This window comes from Oncorhynchus mykiss, chromosome 19 (assembly GCF_013265735.2).
Source record: "Oncorhynchus mykiss isolate Arlee chromosome 19, USDA_OmykA_1.1, whole genome shotgun sequence".
Taxonomy (NCBI): domain Eukaryota; kingdom Metazoa; phylum Chordata; class Actinopteri; order Salmoniformes; family Salmonidae; genus Oncorhynchus; species Oncorhynchus mykiss.
In genome coordinates this window covers 19,877,991-19,903,600 of record NC_048583.1, presented here as the reverse complement: position 1 = coordinate 19,903,600, position 25,610 = coordinate 19,877,991, and the positions used below count along the sequence as shown (strand labels likewise).

The window sequence follows — 25,610 nt, the reverse complement described above, 5'->3', positions numbered from 1 at the left end:
TCCCATATTGATGTCACTTGTTAAATCCACTTCAATTAGTGTAGATGAAGGGGAGGAGACCGGTTAAAGAAGGATTTTTAAGCCTCAAGACAATTGATACTTTGTGTATGTGTTTCATTCAGAAGGTGAATGGTTTGCCAAGAACTGCAACGCTGCTGGGTTTTTTCCATGTGTATCAAAAATGGTCCACACCGAAAGGACATTCAGCCAAGCTGACACAATTGCGGGAAGCATTGGAGTCGACATGGGCCAGCATTCTTGTGGAACGCTTTCAACACCTTGTAGAGTCCATGCCTAGACGAATTGATGCTGTTCTGAGGGCAAAAGGTTGCAACTCAATATTAGGAAGGTGTTCCTAATGTTTGGTATACTCAGTGTGATTGGCCACAACCGTTTGTGTGAAAGAGAGAACTTTTCAGCGATTGTTTATCATTGTGTTGAAATGTTCTAATTATTAGGACTGACCCACAGGTCAACTGCACACAGTTAGGGAAATATATCCTACATTACATCTGGACTATGGAGGCTGTTGTTCAATTCCTGTGACAGCCAGACAGACATTGCATTAAACCACAATTAATAGCACATTCATACCAGTTCAGACATTCAATGTCTTTATTCTTCAGGATTCTGCAAACCTATTTTCCTCACAACCACATTAGCTGCAGGAAATACAAAAAACTGATAAAAACATTCCACTTAGATCCAGAACATGTCATCAGTCCATTAAATAATACTATTTTTTAAATGAAATACGTGTAAATATTATTTCCCTCCCCCAGACCCAAATATGACTTTCAATGATAGAGGTCTTGTCTTCCAAAGCTAGTTCTCACAACAGTATGACAGGATGGTTGATGAAAGAGCCACGGATAAACAGAGTTCGGCAAACTGCTTCAGTTGGAAGAATGTGAACGGGTGCTATGTTGGCACCAGACCTGGGTTCAAAATCAAACGGTATCCAATTTTCTTTGGTCATTTGATTGAGCCTGACTGGAGAGCCAGATGGATGGCGTTTGGACTATTCCATTGGTCCCAGTGCGCCAGACAAGCTCAAATCAAGTGAAACTTTAGCTCAAGGAAGAAAACAAATACTATTTGAACCCAGGTCTGCCCACATGTACAATAGTTTGCTAGAACTCTGTAGATCTATGGTTCTACATGATATGAGTAATGTTATGGTATGAGTGCTTGTTAAAAAATAAAAGGCTAATTCAACTTCGCTTCAGACACATAGGACTCAAATGAGTCGGATTGCTTTACAGCTGTAATACGAGCTTATGTATAAATGCGGTCGCTTTCATAATCAAAAATACTCATCTTTTTAAAGATTATCTTAAGCAGAGTATTTTATACAGTGTTTTTAGAAATGTGCGTCATTCAATACTTTCATTCCTGCGTTATGACAATGATCACTAGTCTAAAATCAACCTTTTAAAGGTCGACTTTGGGCGTGAAATACGGTCCAACTCTGCCTATTCCTCAATTTTCAAACAGGAATGGGCCGTGCCTTTGGTGGTTCATTGTGTTATTGTGGTCAGGCGTGCCGCAACCAACGTTGCTAGTTCATTAGCTACGCGAGCCAGTAACTCTTCCAGTACATGTGGACATCATTTCACATGACTTGATTTTGGCCGGAAACTGTAGAGATCAGTAAGAAATGGCACATCTATAGTCAAATATCTTATTCATAATTTTTTTTTAAAGCATTAAATAACCTGGTATGATGGCACATTGATCAGTTAAACAGTTTAAAGTTGTTCTTTTTGCCCAAAAATCGACCTTTTAACATCTTGATAATGGCAATGTCAAATGCTTTGGCAGTAGTTGGTGTTCTCTTTGCTTATGTGGCAAGTTGAGAAAAATGTCAAGTGAAGTGGCTGGATCCCAAACTGATAACCCAACCTGTTCCCTAAACCCTTGTTGACTTCCCTTTGTGGCTCTGTGGCAACTGGCCATGGAAAAGCAGTGGCTGGTCCTCTGGTAGCGTAGGAAAGGTTGGGGTCAATTCCATTTCAAGTCAATTCAGGAAGTAAACAGATATTGACCCCACCCCTGGTAGGTGATCCTGACTAGAGAGAGTACAGCTACGACTGAAAGTGACATTTATGCAGCAGGTTAGGATCATTGACGTGGCAGGTTAGGAATTAAGGTTAAGAAAAGGGTTAGGATTAGCTAAAAATGCTCTCCTAACCTGCGACGAAAAGTCACGTACGGTTGTAGCTGTACTCCCCCTAGTCACAACCCTGGTAGGTGGAGGTGGGCACCAGCCTGGCACCAACACACCTGATACTACTAAACTAATCATCAAGACCAGGAGCTGAATCAGGTGTTAGTGCTTGACTGGAACAAAAAAGCTGCACACCCTGTAGCTCTTCAACTAAGCTCACTCCCTATTCAGACCTTAAAGGAATGAGTCAAAGAGGGTATAGGGGGAAGGGAGAGAGTGTGCAGTATGGGGGTTTGGGACCCAGCCTGTGAGAAACACAAGGCCCCCTGAGAGCGGCCGCGTTCCAGACGGACTAGCAGTCGTCTGCCAGACGTCACAATGCCTGGATAGGTGTTAAACATATCAGCTAACCACATCGTATGGTATAGCAACATGCGCCGAACTGTCGATGACGTGGCAATCAGCCATTGGCGGATCGGCAAAGTAGTCGGCCTGGAACGCAGCCAAAAGTTCGGACTCCTCCCGACTCGGCTTACTCCAGTTCATCTCCGGCTACACTTCTGCTTCTTGTTCCGGCCTGGTGTGCTGATTGGCTGCGTGGCGCCGTTGTCGGTGGGCGGGGTTGTTGGCGGGAGACGGAACGAGGTCTGGGAGAGAAGGTCCGACTCGCTCTCTCCTCCCCCTGATCCTCCTGTGGACTTGGCGAATGACCCGGGGAGAGAGAACTTGAGAGGACTGAGGAGTGACAATAGGAACAATAATAGAAAGAAATGGGGAGAGACATTAGATAAGGGAAATGCATATCAATCATGGTGTATGTGTGTGTGTGTACAGCGTGCATGTACATATGTATATACACTCCCCTAAGTATTTGTTTGGACAGAGAAGCTAAACCTTTTCATTTGGCTCTGTACTTCAGCATTTTGGATTTCAGATTAAACGTTTCATTTAAAGAAAAACTAACAGGTCTGTGAGCCGGAATTCTTACTGGTTGGTAAGTGATCAAATACTTATGTCATGCAATAAAATGCAAATTAATTACTTAATCATACAATGTGATTTTCTGGATTTTTGGATTTTTTAGATTCCGTCTCTCACAGTTGAAGTGTACTTATGATAAAAATGACAGACCTCTACATGCTTTGTAAGTAGGAAAACCTGCAAAATCGGCAGTGTATCAAATACTTGTTCTCCCCACTGTAGGTGAGTGTAAGCCCATGCATGCATGTGTGTGTGTGTGTGTGTGTGTGTGTGTGTGTGTGTCACCTGATGGGGGTGCGTGGGCTGCTGTTGTGTCTGCGTACGGGACGTGTCCGTGGCTCAAAGGAGAAGCCCTCCTTCAGACTCTCCAACACAGAGGGAGCCACGTAGGTAAAACCCTGGACAGACAACATCCATTAAATTAATTATATAGGATGACAAGCAATTCTAGCAACACTTCCACTACTCTATTTTGTTTGGGAAATACCTGAATAAGAGGTGTTTTGTTCCAGGTGAGAACAAGGTCGTGTTCAATAATACTTGCCAGGGTTCTGGGTTCAAATCCCATGTGTGACCGGTACGGAAAATGTATGCACTCACTTACTCTAAGTCGCTATGAATAAGAGCATCTGCTAAATGACTGAAATGTAATCGTCTCACAGCGAAGGCGTGTTCGTGCTGGTGGCTGATTGTGGAGTCGTCAGGACTGTCCACCGGAGTCTGCTTGGTGAACCTCGTGTCAAACTGACTCACGTCCTCGTCTGACTGCTACAGGGGGTGAAGCGAGAGAGAAAGAGGAGAAAGAGGGGGGAACAGGTTGAATGGAGAGAGAGAAATGGTGGGAGAAAGTATGTTTACATGCACACGAATAATTTGATATTGAACCGATTATGTAGTATGGCAAATACTCATGTAAACACTTTACTCTGCTTAACTTCAATCAGCGTAAGGTCAAAACCAAGGTAAGTATACGCTGAATAAAACCTGGTTTTCTGAGGCATCGTTCAAGTTATTAGGACATGTAAACAGCTTAATTGGTGTTCCAGCGGTGTATTTGATCTGTGCATGTGCCAGCAGCGCAAGCCTCTGTCTAATGCGCGAGAGAAGTGAGTTCGGAAAAACAATCCACAGTGCATTCGGAAAGTATTCAGACCCATTGACTTTATCCACATTCTAATACTTTATTTAAAAAAAAAAAAAAGTTTCAATCCTCAATCTACATACAATACCCCATAATGATAAAGCTGAATCAGGTTTTTAGAAACTTTTGCAAATGTATTAAAAACGAAAAACAGATACCTTACTTATATAAGTACTCAGACCCGTTGCTATGAAACTCAAAATTTAGCTCAGGTGCATCCTGTTTCCATTGATCATCCTTGAGATGTGGTAAATTCAATTGATTGGACATGATTTGGAAAGGCACATACCTGTCTATATATAAGGTTCAACAATTGACAGTGCGCGTCAGAGAAAAATCAAGCCATGAGATCGAAGGAATTGTCATAGAGCTCCGAGACAGGATCGTGTTGAGGCACAGACCTGGGGAAGGGTACCAAAAATGTCTCTAGCATTGAAGGTCCCCAAGAACAGGGTGGCCTCTATCATACTTAAATGGAAAAAGTTTGGAACTACCAAGACTCTTCCCAGAGCTGGCCGCTCGGCCAAACTGAGCAATCGGGTGAGAAGGGCCTTGGTCAGGGAGGTGACCAAGAACCCGATGGTGACTCTGACAGAGCTCCCGAGTTCCTATGTGGAGATGAAAGAACCTTCCAGAAGGACAGCCATCTCTGCAGCACTCCACCATTCAGGCCTTTATGGTTGAGTGGCCAGACGGAAGCCACTCCTCGACAGCCCGCTTGGAGTTCGCCAAAAGGGGGGAAAGGACATGAGAAACAAGTTTCTCTGGTCTGATGAAACCAAGATGGAACTCTTTGGCCTGAACGCCAAACGCCACATCTGTAGGAAATCTGGAGCCATCCCTATTGTAAAGCATGGTGGTGGCAGCAGCATTATGCTGTGGGGATGTTTTTCAGCAGCAGGGAGTGGGAGACAGCCTACAGGGAGGAGATGAGGTTCCTGGGAGTGTGGTGCCAGGAAAATAATGTCTCACCCAACATCAACAAAACAAAGGAGCTGATTGTGGAATTCAAGAAACAGCAGAGGGAGCATCCCCCTATCCACATCGACGGGACGGCAGTGGAGAAGGTGGAAAGCTTCAAGTTCCTCAGCGTACACATCATTGACAAACTGAAATGGTCCAACTACACAGACAGTCTGATGAAGGCACAACAGTGCCTCTTCAACTTCAGGAGTCTGAAAAAAAATTGGGTTGGCACTTAGAACCTTCCTAAACTTCTACAGATGCACAATTGAGAGCATCCTGTCGGGCTGCATCACCGCCTGGTACGAAAACTGCATGCCCCGCAACCGGAGGGCTCTCCAGAGTGTGGTGCGGTCTGACCAATGCATCACAGGGGGCAAACTGCCCCCCAGGACACCTACAGCACCCGATGTCACAGGAAGGCCAAAAAGATAATCAAGAACAACAACCACCCGAGGTTTTTATTTTACTCTTACTGTAGTACTGTAGGCCACTCACGACCGGTCACGTTGTACAGCGCCTGAGTGGCGCAACGGTCTAAGACACTGCATAGCAGTGCAAGCTGTGTTGCTACAGATGCTGGTTCAATACCTGTGCCGGCCTCGACTGGGAGGTTTGTAGGTTTTTGGTTTCTCTCCCTCTAAACAGAAATAAATCATTCTAAATAACAAGGTGGCTTTTATTTACAAAGTAGTAACAATGTCTCACCCCATGTTCAAGAATGTCCTTTTTCCTCGCTCATTTTACTTTATTTGAAAACGATATCGCAAAATATTTAAGGGGCATTGCACTAATAATGGTGCTGACTAGGGAAACGTTCCCACTGTTCTTTGTGCCAGTCTGCACGTTCAAACTAAAACAATGTAACTAATAATGGCATCTTTATGCTTTCATTAATAAAAAAAATATATATATAAAAATACCATTTCAAAATGCCGATGTTTATTTAGTTAAGGATCCATAAATTACTATGGGAATAAATAGCACTGAATTACAGAAATATCCTACAATCCTCTATATGTAATTATTGGCGGAGAGTCGCGTCATATTTTTCAGTATACTGTGGGCGTAGGCGACATGAGTCTCACTAGTGTTGAGTAATGTGCTGTTACGTGGTGTTGGTCTTATTTAATGAAAGAGCATATTGAAGTTAGAAGCAAAAGCCTACAACTATTTTAGCACCGTTGGGGACTGCTCTTGATAAATCAATGAGATTTTTATTTTCACTTAATCTCCATTTGGGTGTTGGATAGACTACAATTAGGGTGTAGAAATGGTATGCTCTTAGTGTAACCTTTATTTAACTAGGCAAGTCAGTTAAGAACACATTTTTATTTACAAGGACAGCCAACTCCTTCCTTCCCATCGGGGAAGGAAGGACCTCAGGAAGAGCGCTCAGGACCTCAGACTGGGGCGAAGGTTCACCTTTCAACAGGACAACGACATTAAGCACACAGCCAAGACAGTGCAGGAGTGGCTTCTGGACAAGTCTCTGAATGTCCTTGAGTGGCCCAGCCAGAGCCCGGACTTGAACCTGATCTAACATCTCTGGAGAGACCTGAAAATAGCTGTGCAGTGACGCACTCCATCCAACCTGACAGAGCCTGAGAGGATATGCAGAGAAGAATGGGACAAACTCCCCGAATGCAGGTGTGCCAAGCTTGTAGCGTCATACCTGAAAAGACTCGAGGCTGTAATCACTGCATTCGGTGCTTCAACAAAGTACTGAGTAAAGGGTCTGAATACTTATGTAAACGTAATATTTCAGTTTTTTTTTTTATTGTAAAAATGATATATATTTTTTGCCTTGTCATTATGGGGTATTGTGTGAGGAGAAAAAAAAACATCAATTACAGAATAAGGCTGTAATGTAACAAAATGTGGAAAAAGTAAAGTGGTCTGAATACTTTGCATCTTATAATTTTCATAAACTTTATATATGTCTGAACTCAGAATCTAAGACTTCTGTAGAATGTTTATTTTGATAGGCCATTTTCTGCATTTGTCCGATCAGTTAGCCAGGATTATTAGGGAAATAGTTGTTCTTGCAAAGCATTTAAACAAACTATTATATTAATCTGACTATCCACAGTAATCATATTATTGTGTGCATGTATCCATGTTCAGATAGCAGGATGGAGAAACCGTGCTCATGGAGTGGTACGCCACAGTTTCAACCTTACAAAGGCACCTCCTCAATTATTTAAAAGACCCAGCTTAAAATTGGACATTTTAGCTATTGAGACAGTGACAGTAGAATAGTGGTCATACCAGGCATGGCTTGTAGGGCGGCTCACACCTCTTATTCAGCAGGTCGTCCCAGTTGATGTGTCTGAAGAAGGGATGCTTCTGTGAAACCAGCAGAAAAACGCTGCACTTAGAATCCATCCCTGTACAGTGCAGGTCTAGGCTCATGCGCTATTGGATTTTGTTCAAATAGCATCCGTATAAGCACTGATCATAACAAAGCAGGGTTGGAGGCAATTTCATTCCAAAGGAGGTAGACATTTCTGTTTACTTCCTGAATTAAACCCAAGCCTATTACACAGCTTTATGATGTCAATAGAAAACAAAGGGAGTTGTGGAGTGAACGGGAGATGTGTGTGTATCACCTGTATGTCTTTACAGTCTGCCGCACTGGAGCCTAGCCTCTGAGAAGGACTCTTCTTCAGCAGCTACAGAAAGGAGAGCGAGGTAAAGCGAGAGCGAGCGGTAAAGAAAAAGAGAGCGAGCGGTAAAGAAAAAGAGAGCGAGCGAGGGGTAAAGCGAGCGAGCGAGGGGTAAAGAGAGCGAGCGGGGGGTAAAGAGAGCGAGCGAGGGGTAAAGCGAGAGCGAGCGAGGGGTAAAGCAAGAGCGAGCGAGGGGTAAAGCGAGAGCGAGCGAGGGGTAAAGCGAGAGCGAGCGAGGGGTAAAGCGAGAGCGAGCGAGGGGTAAAGCGAGAGCGAGCGAGGGGTACAGCGAGAGCGAGCGAGGGGTACAGCGAGAGCGAGCGAGGGGTACAGCGAGAGCGAGCGAGGGGTACAGCGAGAGCGAGCGAGGGGTACAGCGAGAGCGAGCGAGGGGTACAGCGAGAGCGAGCGAGGGGTACAGCGAGAGCGAGCGAGGGGTACAGCGAGAGCGAGCGAGGGGTAAAGCGAGAGCGAGCGAGGGGTAAAGCGAGAGCGAGCGAGGGGTAAAGCGAGAGCGAGCGAGGGGTAAAGCGAGAGCGAGCGAGGGGTAAAGCGAGAGCGAGGGGTAAAGCGAGAGCGAGGGGTAAAGCGAGAGCGAGGGGTAAAGCGAGAGCGAGGGGTAAAGCGAGAGCGAGGGGTAAAGCGAGAGCGAGGGGTAAAGCGAGAGCGAGGGGTAAAGCGAGAGCGAGGGGTAAAGCGAGAGCGAGGGGTAAAGCGAGAGCGAGATAAAGAGAGCGAGAGTGCGAGGTAGAGAGAGAGTAGAGCACAGTAAAGCGAGAGCGCGATAAAGAGCGGTAAAGAGAGCTCGCGGTAGAGAGAGAGCAGTAAAGAGAGAGAGCGGTAAAGAGAGAGAGCGGTAAAGAGAGAGAGCGGTAGAGAGAGAGAGCGGTAGAGAGAGAGAGCGGTAGAGAGGTAAAGAGAGAGAGATTGTACAACTGAAGATCAACACAGGAAGACATTGGTCAACACATTGGTCTTTTAACTCACTCTGTCAATCTTAAGCATGCTAAATTCAAATTTGCAAATTTGTCAGCTAGCGTACCACCTAGCTCCAACTGTTTACTGGTGGCAACCATAGCAACACCACCACCAGAGACAGATACACACCACCCCCCCCCCCCCCCCCCCCCCCCCTTTTGAATTTCCAGCAGAAATCAAAATCAGAGAAGGTAGGTAGGTTACGGGGGACTGAGGAGATTCACCTTTTTTTACATGTATTTTATTTCACCTTTATTAAACCAGGTAGGCCAGTTGAGAACAAGTTCTCATTTACAACTGCGACCCGGACAAGATAAAGCAAAGCAGTGTGACACAAACAACAGTTACACATAAACGAACGTACAGTCAATAACACAATAGAAAAATCTGTATACAGTGTGTGCAAATGAAGTAAAGAGGTAAGGCAATAAATATTTTCCATTCTGGCAAAGTAATTACAATTTAGCAATTAACACTGGAGTGATAGATGGGCAGATGAGGATGTGCAAGTAGAGATACTGGGGTGCAAAAGAGAAGGTTATAATAAAAAAAAGTATATATATATGGGGATGAGGTAGATAGTTGGTTGGATGGGCTATTTACAGATGGGCTGTGTACAGCTGCAGTGATCGGTAAACTGCTCTGACATCCGATGCTTGAAGTTAGTGAGGGAGATATAAGTCTCCAACTTCAGTGACTTTTGCAGTTCGTTCTAGTCATTGGCAGTAGAGAACTGGAAGGAAAGGCGGCCAAAGTGGTGTTGGCTTTGGGGATAACCAGTGAGATATACCTGCTGGAGTGCGGGTGGGTAGGTGTTGCTATGGTGACCAGTGAGCTGAGAAGGCCGAGCTTTACCTAGCAAAGACTTATAGATAACCTGGAGCCAGTGGGTTTGGCGACGAATACGCAATGGTGGGTAGTATATGGGGCTTTGGTGACAAAATTGATGGTACTGTGTAGACTGCATCCAGTTTGCTGAGTAGAGTGTTGGAGGCTATTTTGTAAATGACATCGCCGAAGTCGAGGATCGGCAGGATAGTCAGTTTTACGAGGGTATGTTTGGCAGCACGAGTGAAGGAGTCTTTGTTGCGAAATAGGAAGCTGATTCTAGATTTAATTTTGGATTGGAGATGCTTAATATATGAGTCTGGAAGGAGAGTTTACAGTCTAGCCAGACACCTAGGTATTTATAGTTGTCCACATATTCTAAGTCAGAACCGTCCAGAGAGTAGTGATGGTCCAGAGCACCTATTGCTCACCTCTTGGCCACAGACATTGACCCTTTCTCTCTCAGCTCATTCACTGTCAAGCCACTAACACCTCTGTCTGATCACAGCCAAATCACCATGTTCCTCAAAAGAATAGACATGGAAACAAGCACACATTCACAGCCCAGTAAGCTATACAACATCAGAAATGCATACAGATGGGCCCAAAACAGCACAGAAGAATACCAGAAAGCAACCTGGAACCAAAATATCCATAAAAAACTCTTAGATACATTTCTGGATACCACATTCACTCACGGTAAAAAAAAAGGCATCAATCTAGCAGTAAAAAACATCAACTATATATTCAGGCAAACGTCAAAAGAAGCACAACTGAAATTGACAATCTTTTTTTTGTTGTTTAAAGATCACAAACAACTGGTTTGATGCAGATTGTAAAATAAGGAAATAAACTTAGAACACTATCCAGCCAAAAGACCAAAATAATGGTGAATTACACCTTCATTACTGTGAGACTTTAACTCTATAAACATACACTCAGAACCAACAAAAGCACAGTACAACAGCAAGCAGCTGACACTAATTGAGGAGTCCATAAACAAACAACTTCTGGAAAGATTGCTCAATATTTGAGAGGTTGAACAGATTAGAAAAAGCTATAAAGGATAATCAAAATCCATTGGACTCCCCAATTACTGACCAGGAGCTCTACAAGAAACGTCAAGCCCTCAAATTAAAAAAATAAATGCGGACCTGATGGAAAGTACAAACAATGCACGCAGGGCAGAATTAGGCCAATATCCACCAATAATAAGAACTCAAAAAAGAGCAATTAAGTTTCGGAAACATCTAAAATACAGTGACCACCTCTCATATCATTACCAAGCCCTGCAGAGCTGAACAAAGAAAAGAGTCCCCTTGTAGCGGTATTTATTAGAGAGGGGTAAAGAAAGATTTTGTTCGGGCGCCAGGCAGGTATTAACCATGCCGAAAGGAAAAGAGTAGAATAGAGAGAACCACTACCAGACCCACACACATCAGCAGAAGAGACTGCCTAGAGGGTAGCCTGTTTACCAGATAGCCAGTGGAGAGAAAAAAAGAATACACACCATATAAAACCCACATCACAGCACAGGGGTAACCCCAACAAGAATACCTCATACAATAATACTAATAATGGCAAAGCAATTCAACAGCAACTGCATACAAGAATGAACCCAGTCATCAACATAGGATTTGCAATAATCTGTATTATTTTCTAGTGGATGAGTGCAGAGGGTATGAATGTGGGGGGTGTTCATCGACACAACAAAGGCCTTAAAAATGTCCAGTCTTCTCGGCCACATGTCATTAGTACATCTCAATCCAGTTCACATAACAATACACAACTTGCAGGCAACCTCCCTTTTAACTAAAATGTCCAAATACTTCAGGCAGGGCAATAATAGTCCAGCTCTAATGAACTTCAATAGGAAGTGCATTGGAAAATAGAGAGTCTGTTGCAGGGTAAAGCACTGGAACGATAGAGGGAAGAGAAAAAGAGAGATCTTAGCTGTCGTCTTCAGGCGTGCAGGTGTACTGTCTGACGGTTTGTTGATTTGTATGTTAAAGCTTCGCAACAATGTTGCTACTAATCCATGCGATCCATAACGGGCGTGGTCCCAAACGAAAACAACCACGACCTAGAGCGATTACACTGATGATTGAGTTAAATACTCTATAAACTACACACGCTGAAAACAAACAAAACTTCTGCAGCACAGCACACACAATCAAACTGTCGCGCCACCAAAGAGCCCCTCCCCAAAGAGCTGAACGAGCTCTCTTTATTTTCTCCTTCCTTCCTTACTGCTCACGCGCTCTTAAAGTGGCAGTGCACGGTGAAGGCTCCGTGCAGATTTCGCCACACCCTCATCCAGCTGGTCCGGAGTTCACAAACCTGTTCTAACACGCTAAAGCATCAAGACCAGAACATCCAATCAATCAGATCATAAAACAAATTACAGTCAAAACTAAACTACATTGCTTATTGGGAAACACAAGCACAAGCAAAATGCAGTGCTATCTGGACCTAAATCGACAGTACACCATGGCAAACTATTTGACCATAGTCACTGATCAAAACCTTAGAAAAACATTCACAAAGTACAGTCTCAATGAGCACAGCCTTGCCATTGAGAAGGGTAGACACAGGAAAACCTGGCTCCCTGTGGAGGAAAGGCTGTGCAACCACTGCACAACAGCAGAACCCAAGACAGAGCTGCATTTCCTGACAAAGTGTCAAAAAATATAAAACAATTAGAGAGTGTCATTTCCCCAAATTTGAAACCCTTATTCAAGGTTTCAAAGACCTCTCTGATGAGAGTAGGCTACCCGTCCTGTTGGGGGAGGACGCAGAGAGCTGTGGCTTGGCAGCGCACTACATTGCTGCCTGCCATAAGTTGAGGGAGAGTGTCTGACAGACCAATCAACCTGCACTCTACTGAATGCTTATTGTTCAATGTATGGTTATTTTGACCTTTGATTATTCTTGTTACTGTTGTCCTGTTGACCATTTTGATTCTTATTAGTTTCATATTGTAAATATCCAAAGTAAGCTTCGGCAATATGTACATTGTTACATCATGCCAATAAAGCAAATTGAATTGAGAGAGAGAGAGAGAGAGGTAAAGAGAGAGAGACAGAGACACCGTGAGCAGGCAAACAGGCACAACCCAGCATTCTTACACTAGCCCAAGCCAATGGCATGTACCAGATAATCACACTTAATGGTCTGAGGCCAGACCCCACGCCTAACAACATTGGATACTTTATGGAACACAAAGCCTTCACTCTCTCATCCTGGAATATCCAAGGCCTGAGGTCATTGGCCTTTGGCCTAAAAGAGCAGGAACCTGGAACGAATAAATCAGAAATATAGACATCGTCATCCTACAAGAAACACAGTATAGAGGAGATGGACCCACTGGCTGCCCTCTAGGTTACAGAGAGCTGGTAGTCACATCTACCAAACTACCAGGTGTTATTATTGTTATTTTACCAGGTAAGTTGACTGAGAACACATTCTCATTTACAGCAACAGCCTGGGGAATAGTTACAGGGGAGAGGAGGGGGATGAATGAGTTAATTGTAAACTGGGGATGATTAGGTGACCGTGATGGTGTGAAGGCCAGATTGGGAATTTAGCCAGGACACCGGGGTTAACACTACATCTCTTACGATAAGTGCCATGGGATCTTTAATGACCTCAGAGTCAGGACACCCATTTAACGTCCCATCCGAAAGATGGCACCCTACACAGGGCAGTGTCCCCAATCACTGCCCTTGGGCATTGGGATATTTTTTAGACGAGAGGAAAGAGTGCCTCCTATTGGCCCTCCAACACCACTTCCAGCAGCATCTGGTCTCCCATCCAGGAACTGACCAGGACCAACCCTGCTTAGCTTCAGAAGCAAGATAGCAGTGGGATGCAGGGTGGTATGCTGCTGGCAAACAGGGAAGGGACTCAGTATGCTAATTTGGTATACAGCAGACCTAACTCGCTCTGTTAAATTAAATCAGGAACATTTTACATTTGGCTAGAAATTCAAAAGGACATGATCTCAACAGAAAAATGTCCTCCTGTGTACTACCTATACCCCCCCCCCCCCACTACAATCACCATACTTTAATCAAGACAGCTTCTCCATCCTGAAGGGGGACCTAAATGCCAGAACTGGACAATAATCTGACTCCCTAAGCACACGGGGGGACAAACACCTACCTGGAGGTGACAGCATTTCCTCCCCCATATGCCCCCCTAGGCACAACACAGCTCTGCTGCACGCTGGGTATGTACAGTCAATGGTAGGCTTTGAGGGGACTATAAATAGTACTGTAGACTACTTTATCACTGACCTCAAACCAGATTCTCTAAGAGCGTTCACAGTCAGCCCACAGGGAAGCTGAGAGATCAAATATACTGTTTAGGTTTTCTACTGCCAAGTTTACACCTTCACTATTACAGTGAAACGTTTTGTCCATGAAGGTGTCTAAAAGGGATTGAATTTGTGGTTGTCTAATTGTTTTTTGGTAGCATTTCTTCAAGATATTCAGTTCCTTTTGGTTTTGATGCCTCGTGATTTAAGCATTGCTCTGTTCAAGTAGACTTGGATTTTGCCGTGATCTGATAGGGGTGTCACCCCAGCACGCCAGAAATCAGCTCAATGAAATTGATGAATCCATTGACTAACCACTTCTGGGAAAATTGGAAAACAACAGAGTTATCTATCCAAAACAGAGATGTATGGATAAACCACTTCTCCAATATTTTTGGCCCTATAACAAAGAACAAACAGCAAGAACGTATACATGATCAAATACAAATCTTAGAATCAACTATTAAAGACTGAAGAATCCAGTGGGTTACATTGAATGAACTACAGGACAACAAAATACAAACTCTCCAACCCAAAAAGGCCTCTGGTGTTGATGGTATCCTGTTGGATTCTGGATTAAACTTGGAACATTGCTATCCTAGCGTTTGTTTTTATTTTTACATCAGATGTTAATAGTTATCTGTAGGCACCAGATCGCTTTGGAATGTGCTGGGTGGACGGGAGGAAGTCACAGGATTACTATAGAGGATGCGGATGGAAATCTGTGGATTAGGCAAATGAGGGGTTGAGGTCAGGTCAGAATCCCTTAAGGGAGAAATTATGGTTTATTACCCTATTACTTTGTCTTCCTGTCAAATCATAATAGATGTAAGGATTGGAGAGAAGAAGGAGTGCCTCATTTGGAGTAATATACACACATACACTTGTGGTGGGGGAAACATGTTTTGTCTAACGCAGCTGTATTGATCCTCTAGGAAGAATAAACTTGATTAGGCTTTCATAATGTCCGTTGAGTTTTTTACTCTGAGAATTAGAACCTAACAATCCTAAACTAAATGGTAAAATATAGAGACCACAAATTCCAATTGGCTATACTTAAACATCATCCTTAGCTCTGGCATCTTCCCCAATATTTGGAACCAAGGTCTGATAACACCAATTCACAAAAGTGGCGACAAATTTGACCCCAAAAACTACTGTGGGATATGCGTCAACAGCAACCTTGGGGAAATCCTCTGCATTATCATTAGCGGCAGACTCATACATTTCCTCAGTCAAAACAATGTACTGAGCAAATGTCAAATGGGCTTTTTACCAAATCACCAACAGACCACGTATTGACCCTGCACACCCTAATTGACAAAGAAACAAACCCCAAAAAAGGTAGTCTTCTCATGCTTAGTTGATTTCAAAAAAGCTTTGACTCAATTTGGCATGAGGGTCTGCTATACAAAATTGATGGAAAGTGGTGTTGGGGGAAAAACATACAACATTATAAAATCCATGTACACAAACAAGTGTGCGGTTAAAATTGGCAAAAAACAAAATTCTTTCCACAGTGCCTGGGGTGAGACAGGGATGCAACTTAAGCCCCACCCTCTTCTAGAGGTCGACCGATTATGATTTTTCAACGCCGATACCGATACATGGAGGACCAAAAAAAGCAGAAACCGATTGATCGGAAGATTTTTTTAAAATACTTTATTTATTTGTAATAATGACAATTACAACAATACTGAATGAACACTTATTTTAACTTAACCAATAAAATCAATTTTGCCTCAAATAAATAATGAAACATGTTCAATTTGGTTTAAATAATGCAAAAACAAAGTGTTGGATAAGTAAAAGTGCAATATGTGCCATGTAAAAAAGCTAACGTTTAAGTTCCTTGCTCAGAACATATGAAAGCTGGTGGTTCCTTTTAACATGAGTCTTCAATATTCCCAGGTAAGAGGTTTTAGGTTGTAGTTGTTATAGGAATTATAGGACTATTTCTCTCTATATCATTTGTATTTCATATACCTTTGACTATTGGATGTTCTTATAGGCACTTTAGTATTGCCAGTGTAACAGTATAGCTTCCATCCCGCTCCTCGCCCCATACCTGGGCTCGAAAACTAGGAACACATCGACAACAGCCACCCTCGAAGCATCGTTACCCATCACTCCACAAAAGCCACGGCCCTTGCATAGCAAGTGGAACAACTACTTCAAGGTCTCAGAGCGAGTGACGTCACCGATTGATGCGTGGGTAACGATGCTTGGGTAGCGTGCACCCCGCTAACTAGCTAGCCATTTCACATCGGTTACACCAGCCTAATCTCAGGAGTTGATAGGCTTGAAGTCATAAACAGCGCAATGCTTGAAGCACAGCGAAGAGCTGCTGGCAAACGCACGAAAGTGCTGATTGATTCAATGCTTACGAGCCTGCTGCTGCCTACCATCGCTCAGTCAGACTGCTTTATCAAATCATAGACTTAATTATAACATAAAAACACACAAATACGAGCCGTAGGTCATTAATACGGTCAAATCCGGAAACTATCATTGCGAAAACAAAACGTTTATTATTTCTGTGAAACCGTTCCGTATTTTATCTAACGGGTGGCATCCATAAGTCTAAATAGTCCGTTTACATTGCACAACCTTCAATGTTATGTCATAATTACGTAACATTCTGGCAAATTAGTTTGCAACAAGCCAGGCGGCCCAAACTGTTGCATTTACCCTGACTCTGCGTGCCATGATCGCAAGAGAAGTGACACAATTTCCCTAGTTTAATATTGCCTGCTAACCTGGATTTCTTTTAACTAAATATGCAGGTTTAAAAAAATATACTTCTGTGTATTGAGTTTAAGAAAGGCGATGATGTTCATGGTTAGGTACACATTGGTGCAACGACAGTGCTTTTTCGCGAATGTGCTTGTTAAATAACCATTTGGCGAAGTAGGCTATGATTCAATGATAAATTAACAGGCACCACATCGATTATATGCAACGCAGGACAAGCTAGATAAACTAGTAATATCATCAACCATGTGTAGTTATGTTAAGATTGATTGTTTTTTTTATAAAGATACGTTAAATGCTAGCTAGCACCTTACCATGGCTCCTTGCTGCACTCACGTAACAGGTAGTCAGCCTGCCAGGCAGTCTCCTCGTGGAGTGCAATGTAATCGGCCATGATCGGTGTCCAAAAATGCAGATAACCGATTGTTATGAAAGCTTGAAATCAGCCCAGATTAATCGGCCATTCCGATTAATCGGTCGACCTCTACCCATCGTCAACATATACATCAACAAATTGGCGAGGGCACTAGAACAGTCTGCAGCACCCGGCCTTACCCACCCCGCCATCACCCACCCTAATAAGTCAAATGTCTACTGATGATCTGGTGCATCTGTCCCAAATCAAGGAGGGCCTACAGCAGCAACTAGATATTCTGCACAGATTCTGGCAGACCTGGGCCCTGACAGTTAATCTCAGTAAAATAAAAATAATGTTGTTCCAAAAAAGGTTGCCAGGACCACAAATACCATCTAGACATCGTTGCCCCAGAGCACACAAAAAACTACACACACAAACACACCTCTGCCTAAACATCAGCGCCACAGGTAACTTCCACAAAGCTGTGAACAATCTGAGCGACAAGGCAAGAAGGGCCTTCTACGCCATCAAAAATTGACATACCAATTAGGATCTGGGTAAAAATACTTGAATCAGTTATGGAACACATTGCCCTTTATGGTTGTGAGGTCTGGGGTCCGCACACCAACCAAGAATTCACAAAATGGGACAAACGCCAAATTGAGACACTGCATGCAGAACTCTGCAAAACATACCTCCGTTTTACGATGTAAAACATCAAATAATGCAGAGTCAGAATTAGGCCGATACCCGTTAATGATCAAAGTCCAGAAAAGAGCCATTCAATTCTACAACCACCTAAAAGGAAGCGATTCTCAAACCTTCCATAACTAAGCCATCACCTACAGAGAGAAGAACCTGGAGAAGAGTCCCCTAAGCAAGCACTGTTGTTGCTCTGTTCACAAACTGACCCCCAGGACAGCAACACAATTAGACCCATCCAAATCATGACAAAACCCCAAAAGATGATTCTTTCCAATGTGTCAAGTAATTAACAACAAAAAAACAGAGCAAACTAGAATACTATCTGGCCCTGACTGACCACTGTGACTGACACAAACTTAAGGAAAGCTTTGATTATGTACAGACTGAGCATAGCCTTGCTATTGAGAAAGACTGCCGTAGGCAAACCTGTCTCTCCAAGCGAAGACAGGCTATGTGCACACTGACCACAAAATGAGGTGGAAACTGAGCTGCACTCCCTAACCTGCCAAATGTATGATCATATTAGAGAGACATATTTCCCTCAGATTACAGACCCCAAAAGAATTTGAAAACAAACCCAATTTTGATAAACTCCCATATCTATTGGGTGAAATACCAGTGTGCCATGACAGCAGCAAGATTTGTGACCTGTTGCCACAAGAAAAGGTCAACCAGTGAAAAACAAACACCATTGTAAATACAGCCCATATTTATGTTTTATTATTTTCCCTTCTGTACTTTAACCATTTGCACATATGACATTTGAAATGTACATTTCTTTGGAACTTTGTAAGTGTAATTGTTTATTATCCATTTCACATGCTTTGGCAATGTAAACAAATTTCCCATGCCAATAAATCCCTTAAATTGAAATTAGAGGGAGAAAAAGAGATGAAGGAAATGTAGAGAGAGAGAGAAAAAGAGATGAAGGAAATGTAGAGAGAGATGAAGGAAATGTAGAGAGAGAGAGCGAGAGAGAAAGACAGAATAATAGAGAGATTGAGTCTGGACCTCTATTCTTAGGATGATAAATGTTCTTAAACATAACGAGAGATGGGGACGAGCGGGCGCCTTTACCTTTTTGATCATATCTCGGGCGTCCAGTGTGAGGTAGGGCGGCAGGTTGACTTTACACTTCAAGATCTTATCGATGGTCTTTTTCCTGTTCTCAGCAGTGAACGGAGGCTATGGGGGAGTGACAGGGACAGGCAAGAAGACCACAGAGGTTTGAGTCAAAAGTCTTTCAAATGGTACACCCCATCACTCTTTAACACCCCCCCCCCCCCGTATCTCACCGAGCCCGTCATCATGTCATACATCAGAGCTCCAAGACTCCACCAGTCCACCGCCCGGTTGTGTCCTGTACGCGTCAGAATCTCTGGAGCCCTGAGAAAGAGAGAGGAAGAGAGTGAGGGGATAGAGAGCGCAGGGAAGAGACACTTCAGTAGAAGAATCACAGTAATGGCTGTGATTCAATGATCAACCTTCTAGAAGTGTGAACTTTTCACTCCCCTTCATGGATTGAAAGAAAATCCAATATGCGACAGATTTTTATGTGAACATTCTAAAAATCAGAAGAAAATAAGCACATTTTCCCACCAGTGGTGTTTCCACCAAACGGAATAAAAATCAGTGTGGGTGACTTCAATGATGATGACTTCAATGTGTTTCCATAGCATTTTCAACTCTAGAGTTTTGTCACAAAAACTGTTGCGTTAAATAGCAAATGTGCCTACTCTGGTCTTGGCACGTGAACTCAGACACAGTAGGCCTACAGCGCGGGTAGGCTGTGTGGGTAGGCTAGTCTACATGATGAAACTATATTACGGATAGAGCGACAAATATTTATATTTTGTCAAACGGCAGTCAAGCATTGATCGTCATGTCACCAGAATCAGACTCTTTATTTATTGGTTAGGAGCATCAATATCAATGTGAACTTTCACCACCCTGTGAAGATCATCATAAGTCCTTTCATCTGCAGCCTAATAAACTGCATGTTTTCCGAGTCGTAGTGGGAGGACCCACACACACCATATCATCTTATGACTCCCAAGTTTACTTCAATATGATGGTTAGAATATTGATATTTGCGCTTTAAAGCATTTCCACTGCCATGTCTCATATGATTAATTTCACAGACACAAAAAGATCCCATGTCGATGGAACAAATTATCTGTCAACATTTATAAAATTGTACCATCATGGTTGTCGTGATATTTTTTTTTTGATACGGTATGACTTTACTCGCATAAAAAGTTTGAAAAACAACATGTATTTATTTATTTAACCTTTAATTAACTAGGTTAAGAACAAATTCTTATTTACAATGACGGCCTACCCCGGCCAAACCCGGACGACGCTGGGCCGATTGTGCGCCGCCCTATGGGACTCCCAATCGCGGCCAGATGTGATACAGCCTGGATTTTGAACCAGGGACTGTAGTGATACCTCCTGCACTGAGATGCAGTGCCTTAGACCGCTGCGTCACTCGGGAGCCCAGTTTAGTTAGTGTAAGGAATATGGTGGAAGACCATGCAGCCCATGGACAAAATGTAATGTTTTTAAATGCACACTTAACTTCAAGGAGGAGGGGGAGAATTGTACTATAACTAGTTTGGTGAACGCAGACCTATCTGAACTAGGATTACTAAAGCGACCCCTACTGTCATTCAAAGAAAGTGCAGTCTCAGAGCGACAGCTGACTCAGAGACAGCATCCTAATCTCACATCAGTGTGGCACTACACTCACATGTACTCTATGGTCCCACAGAAGGTGTGCGTGACAGCGCCGTCGTGAATGGACTCCTTACACAGGCCAAAGTCAGTCAGCTTGATGTGTCCTGGGAGACAGAGATACAATATCTGTCAATTGTAAATGATAACAATAAGCCAATCCATAGCAGATCAATTATCTATTTTTTTTTTATTTTTTATTTTAAAATCATATTTTCATCTCAGTCACATTGATTTCTAAACTCAAAAAGAAAATGTCCCTGTTTCAGTACCCTGTCTTTCCAAAGATAATTCGTAAAAATCCAAATAACTTCACAGATCTTCATTGTAAAGGGTTTAAACACCGTTTGAATCATAAACAATTAATGAACATGCACCTGTGGAACGGTCGTTAAGACACTAACAGCTTACAGACGGTAGGCAATTAAGGTCACAGTTATGAAAACTTAGGACACTCAAGAGGCTTTTCTACTGACTGAAAAACACCAAAAGAAAGATGCCCGGGGTCCCTACTCATCTGCGTGAACATGCCTTAGGCATGCTGCAAGGAGGTATGTGGCCAGGGCAATAAATTGCAATGTCCGTACTGTGAGACGCCTAAGACAGCCCTACAGGTAGATAGGACTGACACCTGATCATCCTCGCAGTGGCAGACCACGTGTAACAACACCTGCACAGGATCGGTACATCCAAACATCACACCTGCAGGACAGGTACAAGATGGCAACAACAACTGCCCGAGTTACACCAGGAACGCACAATCCCTCCATCGGTGCTCAGACTGTCCACAATAGGCTGAGAGAGGCTGGACTAAGGGCTTATAAGCCTGTTGTAGCAGGTCCTCGCCAGACATCACCGGCAACAATGTGCCCACAAACCCACCGTCGCTGGACCAGACAGGACTGGCAAAAAGTGCTCTTCACTGACGAGTTGCGGTTCTGTCTCACATGGGGTGATGGTTGGATTCACGTTTATCGTCGAAGGAATGATTAAATTGGAGGTGGAGGGTCCGTCATGGTCTGGGACGGTGTATCACAGCATCATCGGACTGAGCTTGTAGTCATTGCAGGAAACCGCAACGCTGTGCGTTACAGGGAAGACACCCTCCTCCCTCATGTGGTACCCTTCCTGCAGGCTCATCATGACCCTCCAGCATGACAATGCCACCAGCCATACTGCTCGTTCTGTGTGTAATTTCCTGCAAGACAGGAATGTCAGTGTTCTGCCATGGCCAGCGAAGAGCCCGGATCTCAATCCCATTGAGCATGTCTGGGACCTGTTGGATCGGAGGGTGAGGGCTAGGGCCATTCCCCCCAGAAATGTCCGGGAACTTGCAGGTGCCTTGGTGGAAGAGAGGGGTAACATCTCACAGCAAAAACAGGCAAATCTGGTGCAGTCCATGAGGAGGAGATGCTGCATTAAGTACTGCAGTGCTGGTGGCCACACCAGATACAGACTGTTACTTTTGATTGTGACCCCCCCCTTCGTTCAGGGACACATTATTCCATTTCTGTTAGTCACATGTCTTGTTCGGTGCATGTCTCAGTTGTTGAATCTTGTTAAGTTCATACAAATATTTACACATGTTAAGTTTTCTGAAAATAAATGCAGTCGACAGTGAGAGGACGTTTCTTTTTTTGCCGAGTTTATGTAACAGACAGACACACCTTGGTGGTTCAGCATGATATTCTCTGGTTTCAGGTCTCGGTAGATGATTCCGTTTGAGTGGAGGTGTCCCAAAGCAAGCACAATCTCACCCAGATAAAAACTATTTGCCAAAGAAGGAAAAACATGTATTAACACTCCTCCTCGTACACATGCACAAGACATACGGTCAAGCTCTTATTCTCATCTTCTACAAAATGTTCACATGGAAATTAAACTTCTGTTTATGGCCTCAGCCTCACACTTGTATCCTTTCCCAATGATAACCTGAAGCTGAGCATCTCTCTCTCTCTCTCTTACCAGGCAGTGTCCTCCATGAAGATTCCTTCTTTCTCCAGCTGCATGAACAGTTCTCCACCTGATAAAGGAACAAAAACAACAAGATTAGGAAGATAAGTGTCGAAGTTGAAGTGCCAGGATTCAGAGATAAGACATGGTTGTCCTACCCAAATCCCCTCCCTCCAGGAGGAGGTCGAAAGCGTACAACAGGTCCCCCTCCCTCCCTCTCACCACTGAGACACTCCAGGATGAGGTAGAGTTTACCCCCGGTCTGGAAGGCGTACAGCAGGTCCACGATGAAGGGGTGCCGCACCGTCTCTAGAATCTCCCGCTCCGCACGCGTGTGGGCCGTGTCCTTGGCGTTACACACGATCTTCGCCTGGCAAGGAGAGAAAGGAGAGAGGGATGAGTGCAAAGAGGGATGGGTGGAAGGAGGTGGAGGAAGTTGTACATTTAGATATACTACATTTTGCCCTGGCACCGTGGCAGCGTTTAGAACATACTTTCGGCTGAGAAGAACGATTAAGAGGAATCGCACGGACCTTCTTTAAAACCTTCATGGCGAATATCTTCCCCGTCTGTGTACCCTGCACTTTCCGTACCTGGAAAACCTGAAAGTAGAAATACAATTGTTAAATAGGTCGATGACAAATGGATTGAGTTTCTGATCAAGAGATTGGTGTATATCCAAGTAGATTGTGAAACTGAAATTCTTAGAAACGCACTGATTGACTGACGGGCGCGCGCACGCACGCACACACACACACACACACACCTTGCCATAGCCCCCCTTGCCCAGCACACTTAGCAGCTCAAAGCTGTCTGGTCCAATCCTCTCACTGTCTCTGTTGACAATGGCACTGGTCAGCTCTATCTCTTCTGTTTGAACACTAAGAGAGGTGATGAGAGAGAGAGTTAGGAAGAAAGGGAATGAGTGAGGGTGAGTTTATAGGATTCAGTAAAAGATATAGGCTCAAGCATGAAATGGTGGACAAAGTGACTAAGTTCATTGTTCCCCTTACGAGTCTGTCTCTGCTACGGTGAAGTCACAAATGTCATCCTACAGAACACAAGAGGGATAGAAGAGAGGATGTCAAAGTTAATTCACTGTAGACACGTGAAGAAGGGCCACTGCTTATTGACTGAACATGGCAGTGTGTAATATCACAGATCATGCATGCATCTTTTATTTTGGGGAACATTCTTCATAGTTTATATGCTCTGTTTATACTAGCTGCAATTGTCTGGGCTTTTTCGTCACTACATTGAACACAGCCTTGATCTGACACTCTAATAAGTTAGTTAGGTACCCTAATTTAACAACAACAACAAAAAGTGTCCTCAAATCCCCCACCTCTGCATCGCTAAGGTCGTCCGACTCCAAGTCAATATCGAAAACACCTGCCATCCTGCGGAAGAAATTACAGTTATAGTTTAGCTATGCGTGATGTGATTAAAAACACAACGGCCCCGAGAGCTAGCAATGTGAAAACAAGCATTTATTGTTGTTACTATCTAGTTAGCTATGCCTGACAGGTGCAAACACTAAGCAGCTAAATTACTGTCAAAGCTGGACAAGAAGCGGGCGTAATCTAACGTTAACCTAGATGGGATCTAGGCAGGCTAATCGGACTCATGGGTGAAGTTTACGTAAAAGGGAACATTTCTTACTGGGCCCGCTGGCAGGGAATGCAATATACGCTAGCTAATGCTGTCGAGCGTCGTCCAACAGGCATGGTTGGGGATAGCCGACTAAACTCAACGATTTACGGTAGAGTTGAGCGGTGACTAGTATGCGGGGACTGGAGCTCCGACGTCACATACAACCGACGTTATCAAAAACTAGCTACTGATTTCCGCACCCTGGTACAGAATAGTCCTACTGAAAGCAGTAGTTGAGTTATAATCGGCCGGATTCGAGAGAACCAGAGTCCGAAAGCTAGCCAGCTCGTGTGAAACTAAACTCGGATTCTGGGAATGTTGAAAGAAAAGAGAAAATCAAGTTTGTTGTGTCACTTATGCTAGTTAAAATGACTGAACTGACTGTATCAATGTAATAATATATAACGGGTCGTGATCACATCGGTTTGAGAGCTGGTTTGACAACTAACGTTAGCTAGCTAGTTAGCTGATTACGACGACTCGTAGGTGGTAAGTTACCGTTCGTTAGCTACCCAAGCATTTCACCTCGCCTCATACCTTCACTCTCAGCTGCATTCGTCGTGACCACTGAGTCAGTGAGCTTATAAGTGGCTGATTCCACTTGTCTTGCTGTGTCGCTCCCACAAGTATCGTTGGACCTAAACTGTAGTCGTAAATAAGAATTTCGATTTTCTGTCACCTCTCTCTGGTCTTTGTTGATGTTCCGTTGTTTGTTTCTCTTGGCGTGTGTGATTGAACGTTGACCTTTTTTTAGCCACGTCATCAGTAAAAGACTGTCGATTGGCTGCTATTTTATTTTATAGCGGAAGATCAATTTATGGCACTGCTTTATTTTATTTTATTATAAACAAAACAGAACAAACAAAGACAATCACAAATAGAGCAAGTGACGTACGTGAAAAAAAGTTTATATAAAAGTGGACATGGGCATTTTGACAAGTGCAGACATGGGTCAGAAAGGCAATTCCCATTGGGGAAAAATTGCATTCCAGCTGAACAGAAGCTGTTCAGGGGTCAGGGACATTGTGGTATCTCCACCAACTGGCTTTGTGTATGCGGCTCTGACACCGTATTGTAGAGCACCCATAGGGCTCTGGTCAAAAGGAGTGCACTACACAGGGAATAGATTGCCAGGTTTTTGTTATTATAAGGATTACAATGATATTTACATCTATTGAGACTTTGGAGACAATTAAACTATTTTATCAAACTGATAAAAAAGCAACAAAACCTATGGGGAAAAAAAACACTCCAACAGATGCGCTACCTCGCCTATTTGGAAAGTAACAAGCAATCTTTGATTTCGTCATTGTCTCTGGCTTTGTCTGTGTCAATCAAAGGCAGTAGCTCTGTTGGTGGTTTCGTTTCCAGGGTTAACAGAAGTGAGAGAGAGAAAGGTCACT

The 25,610-nt window shown here is 43.6% G+C and overlaps 1 protein-coding gene across 4 annotated transcripts; it reads right to left on the bottom strand.

Annotated features, from left to right (window-relative positions):
* Positions 1-595: 595 nt before the first annotated feature.
* Positions 596-24,981, bottom strand: LOC110497524 (ribosomal protein S6 kinase beta-2). Of its 4 annotated transcripts, none has more exons than XM_036954429.1 (16): positions 24,745-24,981; positions 23,900-23,954; positions 23,568-23,605; positions 23,321-23,435; positions 23,088-23,156; positions 22,777-22,924; positions 22,567-22,624; positions 22,269-22,369; positions 20,618-20,708; positions 19,161-19,251; positions 18,943-19,050; positions 7,868-7,930; positions 7,527-7,604; positions 3,812-3,919; positions 3,437-3,549; positions 596-2,905 (listed from the first exon to the last, which is right to left on the bottom strand). In XM_036954429.1, the coding sequence occupies exons 2-16, from the start codon at positions 23,951-23,953 to the stop codon at positions 2,713-2,715; spliced, it is 1,428 nt and encodes a 475-aa protein (XP_036810324.1). In that variant the 5' UTR covers position 23,954; positions 24,745-24,981; the 3' UTR covers positions 596-2,712. The 4 variants fall into 4 exon arrangements, with proteins under 4 accessions (XP_036810324.1, XP_036810325.1, XP_036810322.1 ...); XM_036954430.1 differs by having other exon boundaries at positions 24,887-24,979; XM_036954427.1 differs by lacking the exon at positions 24,745-24,981 and adding an exon at positions 24,217-24,309.
* Between the last annotated feature and the right edge of the window lie 629 nt (positions 24,982-25,610).

Bases quoted from the DNA above. Each gene is read 5' to 3' on its own strand.
- LOC110497524 (XM_036954427.1), bottom strand. From the start codon at position 24,281: ATGCCTGTTGGACGACGCTCGACAGCATTAGCTAGCGTATATTGCATT. The intron at 23,606-23,899 runs GTGGGGGATTTG...TGTGTTCTGTAG, and splicing joins ACGACCTTAGCGATGCAGAG to GATGACATTTGTGACTTCAC. The intron at 7,931-18,942 runs GTAAAGGCGCCC...TCCTTTCTGTAG, and splicing joins CCCGAGATATGATCAAAAAG to CTGCTGAAGAAGAGTCCTTC.